This window comes from Sphaeramia orbicularis, chromosome 13 (assembly GCF_902148855.1).
Source record: "Sphaeramia orbicularis chromosome 13, fSphaOr1.1, whole genome shotgun sequence".
Lineage (NCBI taxonomy): Eukaryota > Metazoa > Chordata > Actinopteri > Kurtiformes > Apogonidae > Sphaeramia > Sphaeramia orbicularis.
In genome coordinates this window covers 39,829,223-39,846,887 of record NC_043969.1, presented here as the reverse complement: position 1 = coordinate 39,846,887, position 17,665 = coordinate 39,829,223, and the positions used below count along the sequence as shown (strand labels likewise).

The 17,665-nt window shown below is 33.5% G+C and overlaps 1 protein-coding gene across 1 annotated transcript in view; it reads right to left on the bottom strand.

Moving 5' to 3' along the window:
• Positions 1 to 17,665, bottom strand: part of LOC115431155 (mastermind-like protein 2) — a 130,812-nt gene that overhangs the window by 486 nt on the left and 112,661 nt on the right. Inside the window, 4 exon segments of the mRNA XM_030151390.1 lie at positions 4,522 to 4,594; positions 4,596 to 4,631; positions 4,715 to 4,794; positions 4,797 to 4,878. Coding sequence (XP_030007250.1) covers positions 4,522 to 4,594; positions 4,596 to 4,631; positions 4,715 to 4,794; positions 4,797 to 4,878 — 271 coding nt within the window.

Sequence of the window (17,665 nt, the reverse complement as noted above, 5' to 3'; positions counted from 1 at the left end):
TAAACAGTCTTTATGGACACTCCAACTTTTTGAAATCTCCTTTGGTGTGACGAGTGCATTCAGCAAATCACACACTCTTTGACGTTTGCTTTCCTGATTACTCATATGGGCAAAAGTTTCTGAAAAGGTATGGATAATAGTGTTAGGTATGATTATGACATCAATATATGTTTGGTTTCAAAACAACTGACGTAGTGCCTGCTGAGAAAAACAACTAAATGTTCATTGTAAATTTTGCTTCCCCACCCTGTACCTTCTGCATATGTAGGGGCCGAGGTTATTATCGTTAACAAAAACAAGAACTAAAAAAAACATTTTCTAACTGAAATAAATGTAACTAGATTAAAAATATCATTGTTGTATTTTCTTGTCACCAAATCCTGATGGGGTATTCAGAAACATTAATTTAGTATTATAAAAGAAGGTTCTATAATGAGTTTTGTTAATGTAATGAACTGTTCATACCTGTACTGTCACTTTAAATCTGAACTGTTGACGCAAGTTAATGATGTCATCGCGCGGTCTTTTTCCTCAGTTCGCGCTAGATGCAATGAGGAAAGGTAGGCTCTTTTACTCTCTGCTGCAATTTCAGTAATTGTTTTGGTTTTATTGAATATTGTGAAGCAGTGTACATTTATATGAGACAGTTTTATGTTGCAGACGTGTTGTGTGTCTAAATGTAATGTGTTAAGTTTATTTTTAAAACTGAAGATAGACACATGTTCCAATGCTGCAGGGGTCTGTGTATGGCTGTACCAGAGGGAAAGGCCGCGGACAATGTTTAATAATTCACTCTGCTGTACAGATGTGATGCACCGACTGAAAGTAAACTGCTGAGTCTACAACTGTTGTGGTCCGAGTCGTCCTTCATAACTATATAACGCAGAGTACTAATTAACGGATGTGCCGCTGATTCAAAGCAAACTGAAACTAAGAGACTAACCCACCCGTTACATAAACAAAAACTATAATTAAAATAAAAACAATAACTAACTGAAACTGTATTGTGTACTTACAAAACTAACTAAAACATTTAAAAATTGTGGATAAAATCCCCTTAGTTTTCGTCTTTGTCAATGTCGAACTGATACAAAATCGATTTATTTCACTTGAGCAATTTTAGCTAGTGGCACCATAAGTCACTTCACGATCTGTCACGTCTCGTCACTTGTCGTTTAGAGTCGGCTTCTCGTCCTCACTCTACCTGGAAACGTGGAAGCTAAAGTTGGGAGAAAGCAGCAGAGTCCTGTACGGGATTTCTTTGAATACGATGACGAGGAAGATAAGAGACAAAAAAACTAAAACTAAGCATTTACAGGGTGGGGAAGCAAAATTTACAATGAACATTTAGTTGTTTTTCTCAGCAGGCACTATGTCAATTGTTTTGAAACCAAACATATATTGATGTCATAATCATACCTAACACTATTATCCATACCTTTTCAGAAACTTTTGCCCATATGAGTAATCAGGAAAGAGTGTGTGATTTGCTGAATGCACTCGTCACACCAAAGGAGATTTCAAAAATAGTTGGAGTGTCCATAAAGATTTATAATGGAAAGAAGAGAATGACTATGAGCAAAACTATTAGGAGAAAGTCTGGAAGATACTATTAAAGAAGAATGGGAGAAGTTGTCACCTGAATATTTGAGGAACACTTGCGCAAGTTTCAGGAAGCATGTGAAGGCAGTTATTGAGAAAGAGGAGGACACATAGAATAAAAACATTTTCTATTATGTCAATTTTCTTGTGGCAAATAAATTCTCATGACTTTCAATAAACTAATTGGTCATACACTGTTTTCAATCCCTGCCTCAAAATATTGTAAATTTTGCTTCCCCACCCTGTAGAAAAAAACGATAACTAATAAAAACTAGCAAACCTGCTCTAAAAACTAAAACTAACTGAATTAGAGGAAAAAAAGTCAAAACTAAATGAAACTAAACTATAATGAAAAATCCAAAACTATTGTGACCTTGGTAAGGGCACAGTATCAAATTCTACACAGTTTAGTGCAATTTTTTGTGCAATCTGGAGTCATCAACAGTTGGAGTACTTCAGTTTGGGATTCACTTATCCTGAAAATCTGGCCCAGCGTTGTTTGTTTACTTTGCGCTCTTTGGGTTTTGTTGCTAACAGCTAGCATACTAATAGCTAGCAGGCTGATGTCACAGTTTACATCGACTTAAATGAAGTATCCTTTAGTGTCCACATGTATTTGTCATGAGAGATGGTCACATTTCAGCGCTCAGTGTGGACTACTGGTGATTCAACGGCTATTGGTATCATATTTGATTCCCCTCAACACTGTCTAGACCCCTGGTCCTAAACCCTGGTCCCGAGAGCCACTATCCTGCATGTTTTAGATGTTTCCCTCTTCCAGCACCTGACAGTCGTTATCAGGCTTCTGCAGAGCTTGATGACAGGCGTATCATTTGAATAAGGGTGTTGGAAGAGGGATACATCTAAAACATGCAGGATAGTGGCTCACAAGGACCAGGGGTCTAGACAGTGGTAGGGTGAGGCATCATCAGACAGGGTCGTAGACAGTCTAGACAGTGTGTAGCGGGCTGAGATTTTCGCATCATCAGACAGGAAGTTTTTCGTACAACAACAGATAAACACCACTACCACTATTGGCGAATTATCATCTTTGATCCAAATGAACTGTTAATAGTCAAAATACAAGTGTTTTCCTGCGCTGATCGACTGGTGAATCAATAATTTCAGTCATATCATGAAAGTTGCCCTGAGATGTTGGACAGGCTCAGTCTCTGCCTGTCTTTAAATCAAGTCTAAAAATGCACTTTTTCGCATTGGCTTTTAATCAATGAGGCGGAGTTGTTCTTTTTTATATTTCAGATTCTAATTCGTCTTTGTTTTTATGATGTATTTTGTTTGTTGCTTGCCCGCTTTTCACCCTGTGTTTATCACTGCTTTACTTACTTATTTACTTATTTATTTCCCTGTTTTATATCTATTTGGTTTATTTATACATACTAGGCCTGTAACGGTACACAGAATTTTCGGTTCGGTATGTTTTCGGTTTTCAAAGCCACGGTTCATTTTTTTGCGGTTCGGTATGGGAAGAAAGAAAACCCCTCAAAAATGTCTATTAATGCATTTATGAATTTTTAACATCCACCCCCCAAATTTTTGGACACAATAGAATATAGAACAAACAGGAAGAATATAATTCTGCTGCTACAAATCAAATAGAAAATAAAATAAATTCTTAATATTACTAAATGTATTTTAAACATATAGTATTGCACTTTTCCCTGAAAGGTAGTTTCAAACAAACAAGAAAATCTAATCACAGTTCTGTCAGTTCACATTCTGCATAAAAATAACAAAAAAATTCCACATAAAGTGCAACATTAACAAGAGGGTAAACTGGTATTCTGTTTAAACAAACTGAAGAGAAACTTTGACAAACACAATGAACCAAATTTATTTTTTTAGGACAGAGAACAAACTGTTTAGGACACTGTGTGTGTTTGTGTGTGTGTGTGCATGGAGGATTTTTATTTTTATTTATTTGTCGGAGCCGGGGGGTGGGGGGGGGCGCAGTTATAGACCTGGGGGTGCAGTCCATAAGTCATGTAACGAACGCTGTCGGTGAAAGGAAAGTTGAAACTTTACATACTTTCAACGTTCTATTTATTTCCTCTATTATACAGCGTGTGTGATAGACAGACAGACAGACAGACAGACAGAGCTAGTGTCAGTGTTTTAGAACTACCGAGTTCCTAGGGGGCCAAACACGTCCGTCTTATTAACGTCTCTTTCCTCGTTGTTGTCTTCACCTGAACCTGAACTGATCCAAACTGGACTGTACTGAGTGGTGGAGGGTCTTCAGTCTCTTCCTTCCAGGCTCACATCATATTTTTTTTTTTTTTTTTTTTTTACCTTATATCAGCTGCTATTTCATACTTTGGGTCAATGTGTGCGTCCTTCCATATGTCCATGTGAAACTTGCGCGGATTTAAAGTTCCTCATCAAACAACGTCTTTCATTCCTTTTTCTTTTTCTCGTCATACTGTGCCGTTTCCGTACAGCTGTGTACCGAACCGAACAGGTGTTGTACCGAAACAGTTCGGTACGTGTACCGTTACAGGCCTAATATATACCGAATATCACGTCTGCTGTCTGCCTTTAACGTTCACCCTGTCCCCCAAATTCCTTTCAAATCCATGAAAAAAATCCAGCATGTGTCCACATGCACTGTGTGAAAACTGTATGATGTCTTATATTTGTGCTTTGCATTATCTTGTTCTTCACTGCAAATTTCAAAGAAAAGGGTTCTATGGTAGCGCACCAGTTGCAGCGGCCCGACGTCCCTAATCATCGATCGAAATCTCATTTGATGTACTCTGTGCTGTATGTACACTGTGCTGTCAAATGACAATAAGGAAATCTGTAATCTTGTTTTATGATTCGTGTACGGCACTTTGGCCAGCCGTAAAGTTCTTAAGTGCTTTATAAATAAAGTTGGTATGGTATGGTAAAGTACATTACCTGTGAAGATGCTTCCGTGCTGAACTCCCACCATACTCCTTGACTGCTTGTAATCAGGCGGTGGTCTCGTAAGGGTGTCGACTGAACTGTTCATGTGTGCTGTCTTTGTCCTTACAGAAAACACAAAGCTGAGTTTAGCTCATGTTCGATAAGTCGGACACAGTTTGAATGTTGTATTGAACATGCGTCTTACTGGGCTGTTGATGGCGTGCTGCTGCTGATTAATCCGACCCTGCATGGCTTGAGCTTTGGCCGGGCCTTTCTGCTGGTTGCGGGCGCCGGGGGCCGAGGCTGCGACTGGCCGGACATGACTCCTAAGCTTCCATTAGTGGGCAGCCTCGGACCAGGAGGAACACCCTAAGTGGAGACAGACACATTATGGTTTTACATTAGCATCAGCGGTGCTACTTTTTAATTTTTAAACACTTCTATTAGCATTTTCTCCTAAGTGCCTTTACATTAGAGCAGGGTTGTCAAACATGCGGCCTGCCAAAGGGTCCAGTTCGGCCCCTGGGATGTTTTTGCCAAATGCAAAAATTCCACAGTCTTGAATTGAATTAAGCAAAAAAAAAAAAAAAGCTTGAATTAAGGAAAAAAACTTGAATTTAGCCAAAAAAAAACTTTAATTAAGTAAAAAAAAAAACTGCAGTTAAGCCCAAAAAAAAAAAATCTTCAATTAAGCCAAAAAAAAAAAAAAAATCTCAAATTTAGCAAAAAATCTTGAATTAAGCCAAAAAAAAAATCTTCAATTAAGCAAAAAAAAAAAAAAAAATTCATTTAAGTTAAAAAAAAATCTTAAATTAAGCCAAAAAAAAAAAAAAAAAATCTTGAATTAAGCCAAAAAAAAAATCTTCAATTAAGTAAAAAAAAAAAAAACTTCAATTAAGCAAAAACAAAATCTTCAATTAAGTTAAAATAATCTTGAATTAAGCAAAAAAAAAAATCTTCAATTAAGTTAAAAAAAATCTTGAATAAAGCCAAAAAAAAAAAAAAATCTTCAATTAAGTAAAAAAATCTTGAATTACGCCAAAAAAAATCTAGAATTAACAACTTAAATTTTTTTTCTTTGTTTTAGTGCAAAAAATAACATTAAATTATGCAAATATTTACCTTTACAAACTATCCTGTAACACTAAAATGTGAATAACCTGAACAAATATGAACCTGAAATGTCTAAAGAAAATTAAGCACAATTTGAACTAGTTTCTTCCTGTTCCTCAGTGTTTAGTGTCTTTGTAGCTCTGATCCATAATGCACATGTAGAAATGATAAGTTGAGGAATAATATTGTTAAAATTGCACTAAATTTTCTTACATTTTTTAAATCTAAATTTCAGTTTTTTCAGGTTTTTTTTTTTGGATAGTTTATAAAAGTAAGTATTTTCATAATTTAATGTTTTGGGGTTTTTTTTTACACTAAAACAAAGACAAAAATTTGGAGTTGTCATTATTTATAGGTTATTATGTTATTATTTTTCTGGTCTGGTCCACTTCAGATCAAATTTAGCTGAATTTGGCCCCTGAACTAAAATGACTTTGACACCCCTGCATTAGAGTTAAGAGCTGTTTGGGAAAAAAACTCCCAGACCACAACAATGCAATAATGTAAACTCAACACTAGAGGGCAAAATTTGACAAGACATCTGTGTTTGAAAGAGGCTATTCAACCCCGAGAATGTGGTCAAGGCTACTCCCTCTGCAGATGAAAAAGGGAGACTCGGAGAGAGGCTTTTTTTGGAAGGGGGAGTGCAAGCCCTCCTCAAGGCCTGCTTCTCCCTTGATAATTGTGTCTAAAGAGAGTGGAAAGAATCCCTGAGACAGCAGGAAATGTGTGCCGATGGGGAGTTAAGCGCCAGCACTGTGACTACCTCCATTTAATAAGCTCTCCTTTACTGATCACTGTGTTATGTTTGGCAAGGAGGCATTCCATCCACTAGAAACCCATTTGGCTCCTCACACTATCACACTGATTAAAATGTCGAAGTCGGCAGCACTCAAATGAGATTGAGACATGCGGACTTTGTGTTTGAAGTTTTGTGCTGATAAGCTTTCGTGAAGACACACGTCCTTGTAATGCACATTTTTCACAATTTTAAATATTTGTAAAAGACCATTCAGGCGATACGAGTACAACCTGTCTTTCCTGCAGATACAAGGGCTATTTCTACTTTGCGCAAACCTTTAACAAGTGCTCGCATTTGTCATGACGGAGGTTAATGTGCACCAAATTCAAGTCAGCACACGCTGTGTATACAGTGTCAGTCATTGTGTTGACTTAAAATGTTTCCCAGGGTGAAATGGATTAGAAATCCAACAGTGCATTTAGCAAAAGCTATTACTTAGAGGACAGAGGATGAATCTGAATCTCTGCAGGGTGGTGACTCTGTGGTCCATGAGAGAAAAACAAGAAAAAAAAAAAAAGAGAGAGAGAGAGAGAGAGGGAAGGAAGTGTTGTATATATGTGTCTGTGTGTCAGGGATAATGAATGGGACTGAAATTTAGAGAACTAAAAGACAAGATTAGAGGAAAAAAAAAAGGGAAGTCGAAACTCATCAGAAGTCACAAGTCATTTCACATGAGCTAATATTCACCTTCTTTTGAGTTCACCCCACACAGCAAACAGAGCATGGCAATGAGGTACACGGGACTACAACATCAAAACTGGGTTTCTCCTGTTACTCTAGAAAGCAGAGTCAGTGGCTTTGATTCACTGTATCCACTTATCAAGGCTGTGAGAAATTGTGACCATCACAGACATTTTCCCCTGCAGACAATGGACCAGGGAGGCTTGTTCCATCTTTGTTGTAAGAAAAACCCAATGAGTGGTGTTTCAGCGTGTACAACTGAGTAATCCTCTCTGTCATCCTGATGTGTCATAAAGCTGTTTTCCATGTCCCCCCCCCTCCTTCTCATTCTTCACAAGCTTGTTGTAAATGAATACCACATGTGGCTTGGGCCTCAGAGAAGGAGCGGAGTGATTTAGTCTCCCATCCTGCAGCAGTGCAGGCAGCTGACAGTGATCCAGGCCCAGCCTCGCCGGCTCTCACACTGCACTTCCTCCAGTCTGGACTCAGGACGCTGTCCCTGGGGAGCGCCTCGGCATCTGGACTTGGCCGCAGATCCCTTTCCCAGGAAACAAGTACTCCCTTCACAGCGTTGCCGGTGTGACCTGGTAGGCTCGGCCCCCTTGGCCCCGTTCTTATCCTGACTGAGGGATGTGGTGCCACTATATCATCGACCAGGTCCAGGAGTCATTATTTACAGCAAACATAATTGTATCTTATGATGTTGGTGGAATTCAGGCTCCTGGGTTTCTGAAGGGAGAATATTCTGTACAAAGCTGGTGCATAGTATTTAAATGGAAATCAGTGTTTTAGCTGAAGCGGTTCACTGAGATGATGAAACTGATGCCAAATGTCTGTCTTCACTTGATCTCACAGTGTTGCCTTTATATTACTCTGGATGAGATTGTCTGCCAAATGTTATAAATGTAAATTTGAGTGTAAATGTTTAGATATAATTCACAAGCCAAACACACATTAGTGTACAGCTATAAAGGGAAGTCAAACACATATATTTTTTTATAACGTCACTCTTTACAGATACTTAAATCCATGATAAATAGACGAAAATATTAATAGAAATCATGGACTTGACTATTCAAGTAAAACTAATCTGTATTTTAACGAGTTGTATATCCATAACCAACTATGCATATCGCTGCTGGGACAGAAAACAGAAATAACGTTGATAAAGTAAGATGCTTTTCACACGTTTTCACATAATAACAAGATATGTTAATGTTAAAACAAGAAATCACAAGATATTTGATATTGTAGACAGATATTTTGGGGCTATAATTAGATTTTTTTTTAATACTACGTCTTCTAATAAGATATACGTTAATGTTATAACAAGATATTTTCAGGTTCAAATTAGATATTTTAACATCGAAACAAGATATTTTGTAATAAAACAATATTTTCACATGAAAATAACATTTTAAAAAGCTATTTTCCCTTGATAAAAAAGATATTTTTACTTCATAACATAACAAAACATAACATAACAAGATATTTTTATGTTGTTGCGAGTTAAGTTTTATGTCATGACGTACTTTCATGCAATTCATGTAGCACTAACTTATAGCAACATCATAACTCATGACATGTATTACTATCATTATTACAATTTAACAACGTATCATGTTATAATGTGAAGGTATCACATAATATGAACAATAATGACAAAAGTTTTTGTTTTTATGTTATTAAGCTGGTTTGTCATTGTACGCTCTCAAAAAATTATAACATTTTGTAATAACCTGAAAAACATCATGTTATGACAATAAATGCATCATGTGATGATGATATGCTGAGACATTTTTCTCTAATAGCCTGGTAGTAATGTACTGTAATACCAAAACATACTGTTTGTGTATTATTATATGATACTGCAATACCAAAAGTAATAAAAATATACGGTTTGTGTATTATTATATGATACTATAGTACCAAAAGTAATAAAAATATACGGTTTGTGTATTATTATATGATACTATAGTACCAAAAGCAATAAAAATATATGGTTTGTGTATTATTATTATATGATACTGTAATACCAAAAGCAATAAAAATATACAGTTTGTGTATTATTATATGATACTGTAATACCAAAAACAATAAAAATATACAGTTTGTGTATTATTATATGATACTATAATACCAAAAGCAATAAAAATATATGGTTTGTGTATTATTATTATATGATACTATAATACCAAAAGCAATAAAAATATATGGTTTGTGTATTATTATATGATACTGTAATACCAAAAACATAAAAATATATGGTTTGTGTATTATTATATGATACTATAATACCAAAAACATAAAAATATATGGTTTGTGTATTATTATATGATACTATAATACCAAAAACATAAAAATATATGGGTTTGTGTATTATTATATGATACGGTAATACCAAAAGCAATAAAAATATATGGTTTGTGTATTATTATATGATACTATAATACCAAAAGCAATAAAAATATACAGTTTGTGTATTATTATATGATACTATAATACCAAAAGCAATAAAAATATATGGTTTGTGTATTATTATATGATACTATAATACCAAAAGCAATAAAAATATACGGTTTGGTGTATTATTATATGATACTGTAATACCAAAAACATAAAAATATATGGTTTTGTGTATTATTATATGATACTGTAATACCACAAGCAATAAAAATATACAGTTTGTGTATTATTATATGATACTGTAATACCAAAAGCAATAAAAATATACGGTTTGTGTATTATTATATGATACTGTAATACCAAAAACATAAAAATATATGGGTTTGTGTATTATTATATGATACTGTAATACCAAAAGCAATAAAAATATACAGTTTGTGTATTATTATATGATACTGTAATACCAAAAGCAATAAAAATATACGGTTTGTGTATTATTATATGATACTGTAATACCAAAAACATAAAAATATATGGTTTGTGTATTATTATATGATACTGTAATACCAAAAGCAATAAAATATATGTTTTGTGTATTATTATATGATACTGTAATACCAAAAACATAAAAATATATGGTTTGTGTATTATTATATGATACTGTAATACCAAAAAACAATAAAAATATATGGTTTGTGTATTATTATATGATACTGTAATACCAAAAACAATAAAAGTATATGGTTTGTGTATTATTATATGATACTGTAATACCAAAAGCAATAAAAAATATACTGTTTGTGTATTACCATATGATACTGTAATACCAAAACATAAAAATATATGGTTTGTGTATTATATATGATACTGTCATACAAAAACATAAAAATATATGTTTTGTGTATTATTATATGATACTGTAATACCAAAAGCAATAAAAATATATGTTTTGTGTATTATTATATGATACTGTAATACCAAAAACATAAAAATATACTGTTTGTGTATTATTATATGATACTGTAATACCAAAAACAATAAAAGTATATGGTTTGTGTATTATTATATGATACTGTAATACCAAAAACAATAAAAGTATATGGTTTGTGTATTATTATATGATACTGTAATACCAAAAACAATAAAAGTATATGGTTTGTGTATTATTATATGATACAGTAATACCAAAAACAATAAAAGTATATGGTTTGTGTATTATTATATGATACAGTAATACCAAAAACAATAAAAGTATATGGTTTGTGTATTATTATATGATACAGTAATACCAAAAACATAAAAATATACTGTTTGTGTATTATTATATGATACTGTAATACCAAAAAACAATAAAAATATATCGTTTGTGTATTATTATATGATACTGTAATACCAAAAAACAATAAAAATATATGTTTTGTGTATTATTATATGATACTGTAATACCAAAAGCAATAAAAATATACAGTTTGTGTATTACTATATGATACTGTAATACCAAAAACATAAAAATATATGGTTTGTGTATTATTATATGATACTGTCATACAAAAACATAAAAATATACTGTTTGTGTATTACCATATGATACTGTAATACCAAAAGCAATAAAAATATATGTTTTGTGTGTTATTATATGATACTGTAACACCAAAAACATAAAAATATACTGTTTGTGTATTATTATATGATACTGTAATACCAAAAACAATAAAAGTATATGGTTTGTGTATTATTATATGATACTGTAATACCAAAAACAATAAAAGTATATGGTTGTGTATTATTATATGATACAGTAATACCAAAAACAATAAAAGTATATGGTTTGTGTATTATTATATGATACAGTAATACCAAAAACAATAAAAGTATATGGTTTGTGTATTATTATATGATACAGTAATACCAAAAACAATAAAAGTATATGGTTTGTGTATTATTATATGATACAGTAATACCAAAAACAATAAAAGTATATGGTTTTGTCTATTATTCTAATGTGTTCTTTCTGCGTCATTATTCATATTGTTGAATTATTTGCTCTAAATATCATACAGATGTCATAAAACCCCAGACCTGCTGCAGTTTTGACTAGAAACAATAACTTGTGTCCTTGAACGGGCGCTGCCTACCGACCACAGGGTCGCGTTCCATGATGCATCAGTGTCCTCTAGCGTTCGCTGCCAGAGAACGCATTCACATCGTACACGATGACGTATTTTGCAGCTTCACTTCCACGGTCGAGGGCTTGAATATTGACGTGTTTGACTTGGAATTAAACAGTCCAGCTTCACAGAACAGACGCCGTACCTCCAGTTGTTCTGAAAAACATGTTTAGCTGGAGTGGAGGAAACCCGCTGTACTGCTCGTCACTAGTGTTCCACAGGGGATCAGGCCACTCTTTCAGGACCTTTATGTCTCTGGCATTACTAATTCAATTCACTGTGGGAAGAGACTCCACTCTACTTCTCCTCTCTGTGAGCTGCCTTTTCCCCATTAGACTTTAACCCCATCTGTGCCGACTGTAAAACACAAACAGCATTATGAGCTTTTTAAAGCACCAAATACAAAAATGGCTCTTGAATCTGGTGAATAGATCCTTGTTTCATGGCTATTTTATTTCTCTAAACACACTATTGGACGTAAATGGAACCAATCTTTAAACATTATACGTATATACAGGGTGGGGAAGCAAAATTTACAATGAACATTTAGTTGTTTTTTCTCAGCAGCCACTACGTCAATTGTTTGAAACCAAACATATATTGATGTCATAATCATACCTAACACTATTATCCATACCTTTTCAGAAACTTTTGCCCATATGAGTAATCAGGAAGCAAGCGTCAAAGAGTGTGTGATTTGCTGAATGCACTCGTCACACCAAAGGAGATTTCAAAAATAGTTGGAGTGTCCATAAAGACTGTTTATAATGGAAGAAGAGAATGACTATGAGCAAAACTATTACGAGAAAGTCTGGAAGTGGAGGAAGCAACAAAAAACGTACCAAAGCTTTTATTAAAGCTCTCAAATCCAAAATCCTAAAGGATCCAACCAAATCCATAAGAAAAATGGCAAATGAACTTGAGGTAGACAACAAGACCGTTAGAAATGTAGTAAAATATGATTTGAAGTTAAAATCTTACACAAGAACACCAAAACACTTGTTGACAACAGCAACAAATCCAACTTTAGCAATTTTTGGGAATCATGTTTATGGCCGCCTTCTAGCCAAGATCTAAACCCTCTGGATTCTGCTGTTTGGGGCGTTTTAGAACATGCTACCAATAGAACATCACACAGCAATGTCGACTTTCTTAAAGATACTATTAAAGAGAATGGGGAGAAGTTGTCACCCGAATATTTGAGGAACACTTGCGCAAGTTTCAGGAAGCGTGTGAAGGCAGTTATTGAGAAAGAAGGAGGACACATAGAATAAAAACATTTTCTATTATGTCAATTTTCTTGTGGCAAATAAATTCTCATGACTTTCAATAAACTAATTGGTCATACACTGTCTTTCAATGCCTGCCTCAAAATATTGTAAATTTTGCTTCCCACCCTGTATACTTTATATGAAGAATATGTGGCATTCCTTTAGGCAGTGTTTCATATCCTCTGGACCAAAAACTAAGGCTATAAACTGGCTATAAACAGTATTTCTGTTTTCAAATATTAACCATAAGGACCCAGTGTTACTTTTGTGTCAGTTTTCTCTATATTTAACCTTCCTTAAGCGATTTATCACCATTCATTGTAATACTATCTTCTTTATTTGTGCTTTTCAGTGAAAATCAAGTATTTTCCTACATTTAATTCACAATCATGAGACGTTCATAAAAGCTCAGAGTAAAGTTGGGGGTTATTATATTAAAAACAGAGAAAACTGAAGAAAAAAGTGACTTTTCAGCAAATCTATCATTAACTGAACATAATCCAGTGTCTCCATCCACTGTCATTGATTAAAATATATGCTTTTACAGGTGAATTAATGTTGTAGAAGATGACAGTGTTTTCCACGGTAACTACGGAGCCTCCGAACATCCAAATGGGTCATATCTGATGACCATGAAAGGATGACAAACTGTATTTTACACCAATTATTTACATGTATTGATAGAATTAGTGGATTAGGTCGACGGCGGATGTTTGAATCTTTATGTGCTAAATGATTTTAGGAACGCGACAATATGATGTTTGTCAATATAAACAACTCAATGTAATTTTTGCAAAGTTTCATGATGTTTATAGAGAGAAACCTAATTACTGAGCCCTAATTTAAGTGTTTATTGCTTTGTCATACATGTGGCACTTCAAGAGTTATCCAGTGCTTAATAAAGTGAAAAAGTAAACTCAGACATGCATAATTTTTTTAGTTTTGAAATTTTTGGGGTTTGGTATCAGTCAATTAATCAGGTATCTGCTTTTATAATTGTTATTATTATATTGCCTTTAAAAAGTCTTTATCTGAACAATGTTATGATGCAATTATAGTACATATCACTGTGTAATTATAAAAATACACCCAAAAATGTAAGTATGACATGAATAAATTTCCATTTTATTTATCTCCCAATTCAGTTCAATTCAGTTTTATTTATAGAGCCTAGTATCACAACAAAGTCGCCTCACAGGGCTTTACAGAAATTGTTGAATTGATTAAAAAAACACAATGAAAATGAACAAACAGTGAAATAATCAGCCTTAACACATACCTTTATGAAATTTCGGTATTACAGACTTGATTTAAAGTGAGTTTTGTGTGAACCCATGACCCTGCGGCCTCCCTGGTACTGTAGTAAAACCAGTTCTGTTTTAGCCATGTGTGATGATGTTCCTGTTCATTCACCGTGTTTACTTAAACGTCGGTCCACTCCCTCCCATCCTCACCCAGTAATTGGATTTTTGCTTAAATCATCAAATACTATATTTGCGTATCCAGAAAAATCTGAAAAGTGACTTAAATGATTTTAGGAAAGCAATGATATGATGTTTGTCAATATAAACAATTTAATATCATCATTGCATGATATTTATGGAGAGAAACCTAATTGTCCAGCGCTAATTTAAGGATTTATTGCTTTGACATTATGTGGAGGTCTAATGCTTAATAAAGTGAAAAACTCAGACGTACATTCTTTTTTTTTAAATTATTTTTGGGGTTTGATATCAGCCAATTAATCAGGTATCTGCTTTTATAATTGTTGTTATTATATTTGCCTTTAAAATTCTTTATCTGAACAGTTCTATGATGCAATAATGGTATATACATTGTATAATTATAAAAATACACCAAAAATTTAACTATGACATGAATCAAATTTCCATTTTTATTTTCAGTTTCATTTATAGAGCCCAGTATTGCAACAAAGTCACCTCACAGGGCTTTATGGAAATTGTTGAATTGATTTAAAAACATAAAAATACAAAACAGTGAATAATCAGACCTAACACATACATTTATGAAATATTCTGTATTACAGACTTGATTTAAAGTGAGTTTTGTGTGAACCCATGACCCTGCGGCCTCTGTTTAGTGTAAATGGCTCCCTGGTACTGTAGTAAAACCAGTTCTGTTTTAGCCAAGTGTGATAACGCTCCTGTTCATTCACCGTGTTTACTTAAACGTTGGTCCAACTCCCTCCCATCCTCATCCAGTAATTGGATTTTTGCTTAAATCATCAAATACTATATTTGCGTATCCAGAAAAATCTGAAAAAGTGACTTCAATGATTTTAGGAAAGCAATGATATGATGTTTGTCAATATAAACAATTTAATAACATTTTTGCAATGTTTTCATGATATTTATGGAGAGAACCTAATTGTCCAGCGCTAATTTAAGGATTTATTGTTTTTGACATACACGTAGAGCTCAAGAGTTACCAATGCTTAATGAAGTGAAAAAAGTAGACTCAGACATGCCTTTTTTTTTTAGGTTTGAAATTTTTGGAGGTTTGATATCAGCCAATTAATCAGGTATTAGTTTTATAGGTAGTATTATATTGCCTTTAAAAAGTCTTTATCCGAACAATTCTATGATGCAATCCAATCCAACTTTATTTGTACAGCACTTTAAAAACACTGCAGTGGACCAAAGTGCTGTACAGAAGAATAATTAAAACCAAAATAGAAGAGTAAAACACAGAATAGATTTAAAGACATAGAAACTGTACAAAAAAGAAAAAAAAAAAAAGCTATACAGAAGAATAAATAAAAACCCCCCAAAAAGAATAAAATACAGGATAGATTAAAAAGCCATCCAGGTACAAACAAAAAAATAAAGAATAAATTAAATTGATAAATAAGAACAATAAACCACTACCAAAAAAAAGGTATATATCAAGTGTCTAATTATAAAAAATAAACTTAAATTAAACAATAATACAATAAATTTCCATTTTATGTTATCTCCCAGCCCTAACACATATGTTTATGAATATTCTGTATTACAGACTTGATTTAAAGTGAGTTTTGTGTGAACCCATGACCCTGCGGCCTCTGTTTAGTGTAAATGGCTCCCTGGTACTGTAGTAAAACCAGTTCTGTTTTAGCCGTGTGTGATAACGCTCCTGTTCATTCACCGTGTTTACTTAAACGTTGGTCCAACTCCCTCCCATCCTCACCCAGTAATTGGATTTTTGCTTAAATCCTCAAATACTATATTTGCGTATCCAGAAAAATCTGAAAAAAGTGACTTAAATGATTTTAGGAAAGCAATGATATGATGTTTGTCAATTATAAACAATTTAATAACATTTTTGCAATGTTTTCATGATATTTATGGAGAGAAACCTAATTGTCCAGCGCTAATTTAAGGATTTATTGCTTTTGACATACACGTAGAGCTCAAGAGTTATCCAATGCTTAATAAAGTGAAAAAAGTAGACTCAGACATGCCTTTTTTTTTTTTTAGGTTTGAAATTTTTGGAGGTTTGATATCAGCCAATTAATCAGGTATTAGTTTTATAGGTAGTATTATATTTGCCTTTAAAAAGTCTTTATCTGAACAATTCTATGATGCAATAATGGTATATATCACTGTATAATTATAAAATACACCCAAAAATTTAACTATGACATGAAGCAATTTCCATTTTTATTTTCAGTTTCATTTATAGAGCCCAGTATCACAACAAAGTCACCTCACAGGGCTTTATGGAAATCGTTGAATTGATTTAAAAAACATAAAAATACAAACAGTGAATAATCAGACCTAACATGTACATTTATGAAATATTCTGTATTACAGACTTGATTTAAAGTGAGTTTTGTGTGAACCCATGACCCTGCGGCCTCTGTTTAGTGTAAATGGCTCCCTGGTACTGTAGTAAAACCAGTTCTGTTTTAGCCAAGTGTGATAACGCTCCTGTTCATTCACCGTGTTTACTTAAACGTTGGTCCGACTCCCTCCCATCCTCACCCAGTAATTGGATTTTTGTTTAAATCATCCAATACTATATTTGCGTATCCAGAAAAATCTGAAAAAAGTGACTTCAATGATTTAGGAAAGCAATGATATGATGTTTGTCAATATAAACAATTTAATAACATTTTTGCAATGTTTTCATGATATTTATGGAGAGAAACCTAATTGTCCAGCGCTAATTTAAGGATTTATTGCTTTTGACATACACGTAGAGCTCAAGAGTTATCCAATGCTTAATGAAGTGAAAAAAGTAGACTCAGACATGCATTTTTTTAGGTTTGAAATTTCTGGAGTTTGATATCAGCCAATTAATCAGGTATCTGCTTTTATCATTACTATTATTATAGTTGCCTTTAAAAATATTTATGTTAACAATTCTATGACTCAATAACAGTATATATCACTGTATAATTATAAAATACACTCATAAATTAAACTATAATACAAATAAATTTCCATTTTTATGTTATCTCCCAGCCCTAACACATACATTTATGAAATATTTGGTATACAGCCCTGATTTTAAGTGAGTTTTTGTGTGAACCCATGACCCTGCGGCCTCTGTTTAGTGTAAATGCTCCCTGGTACTGTAGTAAAACCAGTTCTGTTTAGCCGTGTGTGATAACGCTCCTGTTCATTCACCGTGTTACTTAAACGTCGGTCCGACTCCCTCCGTTTCTCACCCAGTAGGTTTGAGCGCTTCCCTTGATCTGCAGAGGTTAT